This window comes from Nycticebus coucang, chromosome 11 (genome assembly GCF_027406575.1).
Source record: "Nycticebus coucang isolate mNycCou1 chromosome 11, mNycCou1.pri, whole genome shotgun sequence".
Taxonomy (NCBI): Eukaryota; Metazoa; Chordata; class Mammalia; order Primates; family Lorisidae; genus Nycticebus; species Nycticebus coucang.
The window spans coordinates 18,687,442-18,694,534 of record NC_069790.1 but is presented as its reverse complement, the minus strand read 5'-3'; the positions used below and the strand labels follow the sequence as shown (position 1 = coordinate 18,694,534).

At 35.2% G+C, this 7,093-nt stretch overlaps 1 protein-coding gene across 1 annotated transcript; it reads left to right on the top strand.

Moving 5' to 3' along the window:
• The first annotated feature begins 4,066 nt into the window (after positions 1 to 4,066).
• GPR141 (G protein-coupled receptor 141) lies at positions 4,067 to 6,887 on the top strand. Its single transcript, XM_053609573.1, has one exon. The coding sequence runs from the start codon at positions 4,075 to 4,077 to the stop codon at positions 4,975 to 4,977; it is 903 nt and encodes a 300-aa protein (XP_053465548.1). The 5' UTR covers positions 4,067 to 4,074; the 3' UTR covers positions 4,978 to 6,887.
• Positions 6,888 to 7,093: the final 206 nt, after the last annotated feature.

Sequence of the window (7,093 nt, the reverse complement as noted above, 5' to 3'; positions counted from 1 at the left end):
AGTCACATGCAAGCAAGTCATGCACACAGAGAATGAGTTGTATCTCTGAAAAACAAAGGAGAGGAGAGAGAAAATTTTAGGTAACTAACTAAAAGTTCCTATCCATCTCTAGAGTTGTATCTTATACACAGAGAAATATTTCTTGTACATGTATATCATTTTATTCCTCTCCTAAAAAGAAACTGGACCCCAAGCCCTGTCTGGCCGTTCTTACTACCTATGAATCTCAAACACTTTTATAGTTTCATTGTCTTCTTCCTTTGGCCCCAAGCTGGTGACCTATCTTGGGAGTAGGGTGTGCATTACATGTGATGAAGGGGTCTTCAAACTCAGCAATAAAAGGGCGGTGTCTGTCACAAAGAGGCAAAGAGGAAAACAGTTTGAAAAGAACAGATGTTCATTCTAGGAAGAAAGAAAGTGATTAAACTTCTCACTCTAGAAAAAAAGGAAGTTTTTTAACTTCTCTCTTTCCTCATTGTTATCTAGGCCACAGTCAGGAGTCCTTGTTGGAGTGACAGGAAGTGAGAGTGTGCCCCCAGCAGACAGCTGGAGAGAGTGCACGGCACAGTGTAGCAGAAGGATTAGTTCACCTGTCATCTATAGGGCAGAATGGAGAAGCTGCAATTTTGAGGCAGATCATCTGGGAGTCTTACATGATAGCCTGATTAAGTGTAGATAGAGCAAACGAAAAAGAAATCTGGAAGCTGGCTACATCTTTGGTTCCTGGGTCCAAGCCGACAGGCAGCATATGAAAAACCTCTCAGAACCCATTCTTAAGGCAGGCATTCATAGGCAGGTTAGGTCAGCTACTCTGACCCTCAAGATTGCAATACTAGAACCACAACCAAGCCTTGACTCAAAATAATCTAAGCATAGTGGAGGAAAGCATGGCCCATCTTTATAAGAAAGAAACATCATTTAGAACTTCTACATCGTTTTAAACAAAATATACAGAACTTAAATACCCTGTTTCCCCGAAAATAAGACATCCTCCGAAAATAAGACCTACTTACAGGAAAGATAAGACGTCCCCTGAAAATAAGACCTAGTGCATCTTTGGGAGCACACCTTAAAATAAGACACTATCTTATTTTCGGGGAAACAGGGTAATAAATTATTAGACCTGCCAGATGATAAGATCTCATAATGGAAAACCATGAGAAACCCACTGATAATAGAAATACATCCACAAATATTCGTGATAGGCTCTTAAAATAATTGTGATTACAATATGTAAGAAATTAGAAGAAAAGGTGAAAAAATGAAATCATTATGAAAAAATTTCACAACCTAGAATATATAAAAATTATGTTTTCTAAAACTAAAGATAGTTTACATCTAATATTAGGCACTGTAGTTGGTTAAACAGCAGAGTAGACACAGCTAAAGGTAGGAGTACTGACAAAGGATCCATTCAAATGGAAGCAGAGATAAAGAAAGTATAGAGAATTCAGAAAAAAATAGAGACAAGATGGAAACAGTGAAAATGTCAAGCACTAATATAATTGAAGTCTAAGAATAGAGAATACTTTGGAGCAAAACAATATTTGTAGAGGTAATATTGATAATTTCACCAACATGACTAAAAACATTAACTTATACATTTAAGAAACAATGAGAATCCCCAAACAGTAAAATAGGGAAAAAGAAAAACACCCACCCAGGCACAAACATACACAAAAAAATGTTTTTTAAAAGGGTAAAGAAAAAAAAGGCACACAACCTTAATAGAGCAATAGCAATATTGGCAAATGAAGTCTCAATGATGAAAACCAGAAGACAGTGTAATAACATCTTTAAAGTACTGAAAAAAATGCCAATCTCAGCTTTTACGGTTTGCAATTCTATTCTAAAAATGAAATAAAAGCATTTTCAGGTACACATACACATACAAAAACCCGGAGGGAGTTCATCCCTGAGACTGTTACTAAAACATATTAAAGTTCAGTTCTTCAGCAAAGGAAAGTTATCCCCAAAGAAAACACAGAAATGTAAGAAAAAAATAAAGAGCAATCTATAAGTAAACTAAGTAGTGAAAATAAATGACTATGGATCGAATGTTAAGTGTGCAATGCAATATTATTCTGTGGGGATTTAAATATTTATAGTATTAAAATGCATAAAATCTGTAAAACAGAAGGGGAGTATAACTTCATGTCTACTTGATGAAACCACTTTCTGCCAAGAAAGATAAAAGGCAAGTAGAGAGATGAACTGAGTGTAATGAGACAACCTGAGGCACAACCCACAGGAAAATGCTCAGTTAGGTGGGTCACAACTCCTTGAATTGTAATCCATCCCCACAAATGCAGAGACTCCCTGAAGTTATTATTATTTGAAAAACCATTTTATTGAGGTACAAATTATATGCTATAAAATCTGCCAATTATAAGCATACAATTGAAGGAGCTTCAACAAATAACTACAGTGGTAACTGACATGATAGAAAGTATTTCCATCACCCCATAGTTCCCACATGCTTCTTTGAAGCCAATACCTTTCCCTAAAATCTGGGCCCTGGGCTACACTAATCTGCTTTTTGTAACATTAGTTTTGCCTTTTTTAGAAAAAGGAAATCATATAATATATAATCTTTCTTTTAGTACAGTGTTTCTTAACTTTTCTTGTATTATTATCCTCCAAAGAAATGTTTTCCTCCTCTTCGTGAAATTTTGATACTACAGATATATCTGTATAACTGTTTGTGTATTGTGTATTATATGTGTGTATAGACACACACATACACATACACACACACGGATATAAAGTAAGGTTTTTTCACACCTCAAGAACAATTTTTTTCCCCTTTAGGGGATGTGAGACACTACTTCCCTATTGAAAATACATGATTTAGTATAATGTTTTGGAGATTTACCAGTACTGTGTATATTAGAAATTGGTTCTTTTTTATTGTTGGGTAATATTTGATTGTATGAAAAAAATTCAAGAAATTAATAAGAATAATTGTAAATGTTCTACAGAGGACAGTACATAATTTCATTACTGTTTTTCCTCACATACAAGTCTCCTTGTTATCAATAAAGACATGTCTAATAACACAATTGTTTGAGTCAGAAATCTGGGAGTGGTTAAGACACTTTCCTTTCCCACATTTCCCCACATTCAATCCATCACAGTCTGCCAATGTTATCTTGGGATTAATCTGGTCTCAAGGGATCAGCCTTTGCCACTTTAACCCAGTACTTTAACCCATAGGCATGTAAGATATTAATTTTATCTCAAAAGACATGAGAAGCCATTGGAAAAGACTTAAATCAGTAATATGACTGATTAAATCATGACTTGCTTAGTGAAATGAAAAGATTTTAAAATCTTTTATAGTAAGTAATAAATTAGAATATGGATTGTGACTTAGAAGGGACTCAGAGTATATAGAGTGGGGATCTTTCAGGAGTCCAGAGAAGAAATGACAGTGGCTATCTTATGAATTTGGAAGGCATTTGAAGGGTGGGGATAGGAGAACTGGGAGATATGCTACATGTTCAGTGTGCCTATGGGAAGAATTTAGCCAAGGCCTCAATGCTAGATGATAATCTGACTATAATGAGAAATGCAGATAAAACTTCCTATTACTTGCTGCTGCCTTGACTTAGCCAATATTTTTTTCAAATTAATTGACATATTAAATGAATATTTATTCTTGGGTCATTTGCTAATGAGTTAGAAGGAATTAGAGAATTAGAATCATGCCTAACAGAATAAAAAAAATATATTGTGTACTTCATGCATCCATTCATTTTTCCATCCATCTTACAGTTTTTCTCAGGGGTTGCTATAGTACAAGCCTCCACAGATCAGCTCCAGATGGGCTGCAAACCCTCCAGAAAGTCTTTGCAAATTGTTTTGCCTATGTACATATATTACATGTCTCTGGGGGCATCTCCAAGATTAAGATTATATTTTTATTCCCCTTAAAGATGAAAAATCAATGGCTTAATGAAAATAGATAAATCATAAAGCCACTCTGTCAGTGCTATGAAGGAGATAGGAACAAACTCTGGGAGTTTTATCAGTTACTCTGGTGCTTTGTCTCTTCCAGGTAACTTCTGAAGTATGGCTGGCCCCAACATCTCCAGGAATTCTTCTTGCAATCCTACACTGACGCCCCATTTAACCAGTCTCTACCTCGTGGTGCTCATTGGTGGGCTGGTGGGTATCATCTGTATTCTGTTTCTGCTGGTGAAAATGAACACCCGTTCTGTGACCACCATGGCGGTTGTGAACTTGGTGGTGGTCCACAGTGTTTTTCTGCTGACGGTGCCTTTCCGCTTGGCCTACCTCATCAAGCTGACTTGGACATTTGGGCTGCCCTTCTGCAAATTCGTGAGTGCCATGCTGCACATCCACATGTACCTCACATTCCTGTTCTATGTGGTGATCCTGGTCACCAGGTACCTCATCTTCTTCAAGTGCAAGGACAAAGTGGAATTCTACAGAAAGCTGCACGCTGTGGCTGCCAGTGCCAGCATGTGGATGCTGGTGATTGTCATTGTGGTGCCCCTCGTTGTTTCCCAGTACGGAAGGCAGGGGGAGTACAATGAGACCCTCTGTTTTAAATTCCACAAAGAACTTGTTCACGTGGATGTACAAGTCATCAACTACATGATGGCCGCTGTGGTCATAGCCATTGCAGTGATTCTCTTGATCTTCCAGGTCTTTATCATAATATCGATGGTGAGGAAGCTAGGTCACTCCTTGCTATCCCACCAGGAGTTCTGGGCTCAACTGAAAAACCTATTTTTTATAGGGATCATCCTCGTTTGTTTCCTTCCCTACCAGTTCTTTAGGATCTATTACTTACCACACTCCAATGACTGTAATGTTGCATTTTACAATGAAATCCTCTTGAGTGTAACAGCAATCAGCTGCTGTGACTTGCTGCTGTTTGTTTTGGGAGGAAGTCGTTGGTTTAAGCAAAAGATAATGGACTTGTGGAATTGTGTTGTGTGCTGTTAGCCCAAATCTCAGTCTTCATAATTGCTTCCTTTATATTGGGAATGAGAATGGGCACAGGGAATGTCAGAATGGTAGTTCATTATATGATCAAACCATGCCTTGATCTAGCCAGACAAGAGGATTATATAATGTTAGAACACTCAGCCTAGTCCTTATTTAATCCTGTGGTCTCTAAATGATGCCCATACAAAGACGAGTGACGTTGAGGCCACCTGGAGTTGTAATACTGCATTATACGTATTTTCCAATACAGAACATCTGATTGGCCCATCCAGGTAACATGAGCCTAACAAGTTTTAGAGTTTCATTACCTCATTCTAATTTCCTCCATTGGAAACATGACCTTTTTAAAGGCTTTGAACTGGATTCAACTCTTTAGTTCTTTTCACTCCACTTCTCCTAAGATAGGTTTATCCTGGGCATGATTTAGCTACAAAGACACAAATTCTTCTTGGCTAACCAGATAAGATGTCCCATTCATCTCATACCCTGACAAAAACAAATAAGGAAGAAAATAGTAAGAAACTTTTCAAGATTATCAAAACGCTGACGGGAAGTCAGGAACTTGTGGCCTTCTGTCATAACAAGATTTCTTAGATTTGTTCTTTGACAGGTCAACTTTAAGGACATGGAAATCAACTTTCTCAATATTACCAAGTGTACTCTTGCTACAAAAATCATTTGAAAGTTTACAGAGCATGCATAAATAATGGTCAAACTACGACTTAGAGACTTTTCTTGGACAAAGCATTAAAATGAATTACCAAGGGAAGTGATTTTTTTCCTTTTCTGATTTCTGAGAGAATTTCTCAGTGTGCTGGGCTCCAGTTCATTTAGATTATTTTTGGGAAAAGAAAGTTATTTGAAATTTTTATAGTTCTCTTCCACTCTTAAAGTAATGTGTTTTTAAATAAACAAAAACTAAAAACAGGGAGTGGTGGGAAATTTATGTACGTATTTAAAATCACATTAAGTTATATTGTGAGATTAGGCTATATAAAGAAGGTTTTCTGAATATTTGAGGAATGGATGAATAAACATACTTGAAAGTAATAAATTTACAATTCTTTAAAATGCTAAATGATTTGGATTTTCTTATTATATTTGGAGTCACTTTTTATGAAATTTGATTCATAATTTGTGATATGTAAGTGTTAATTGATTTTATTTCAAGAATCTCCATTGCTGGCTAGCTTGATACACAGATTTGTGGGGTTTTGCTTTTTTGCTTTTTGGGTTTTGTTTTTCCTCCTCCTCCCCATACTTCTTTGCCCTTAATATTCTCAAAACTATCCCAGGAGCCTAGTCTTCTATTTAATGCTTTGGAAAACCCAAAGTAATTAAAGATATGAATAGAAGAACTGAATGAATTAAGAAAACGTTTTCTTTTTCATCAAGGTAAATCTTCCAGAATTAAGTTTTTCTCAATTTGTTATCACTTTACGGATCCAAAGATTGTTCAGATAAATAATAAATACCCTTGTGAGCTTTTGTGCTCCCATTACTCAGTTATAGAAATTAATTCTGAGGACGAAAAAGTAGCAATGTAGTTCAAACATGACTTGTTTCAGATTTTTTTCCTGTTTTAAATTTTCTTTTATCTTTCTGAAAAAGTTATATTTACTTTATTTCTTGTTTGTGTTTTTTTTTTCTTAGTTTTTTCTTTCTTTCTTTGACTCAAAATTTGTGAGACAATTACTACAACCCATAAATGTCTGGAGAAAATTTGTAATGCCCATAGAGTATATAAGAAAATTTAAAAAATAGAAAAATAATTAAATTAAAAAACGATTTGTGGGAATTTCGTTATGTTTATTTCTCTCATGACTATCATAAATTTATCTTGTAGATTGTATTATTTTCCCTTCCTGATTTCAGACATGTTGAGAATAGGCAATTTTGATTTTCTTTGTGTTAATAGATTATTATATAATGTTAATATAACACCATGTTCTGTTAATATGTTATAATAAAGGGCTTATTTTTGTAGACATATAAGAAATATTACTCAAAATACAAAAATACAATATTCCAAACATATCTTATTCATCACTATTTATAGAATAAATAGAAAATTTTATCATCTTTAATTGCTATAGAAATAAATTTCCCATGA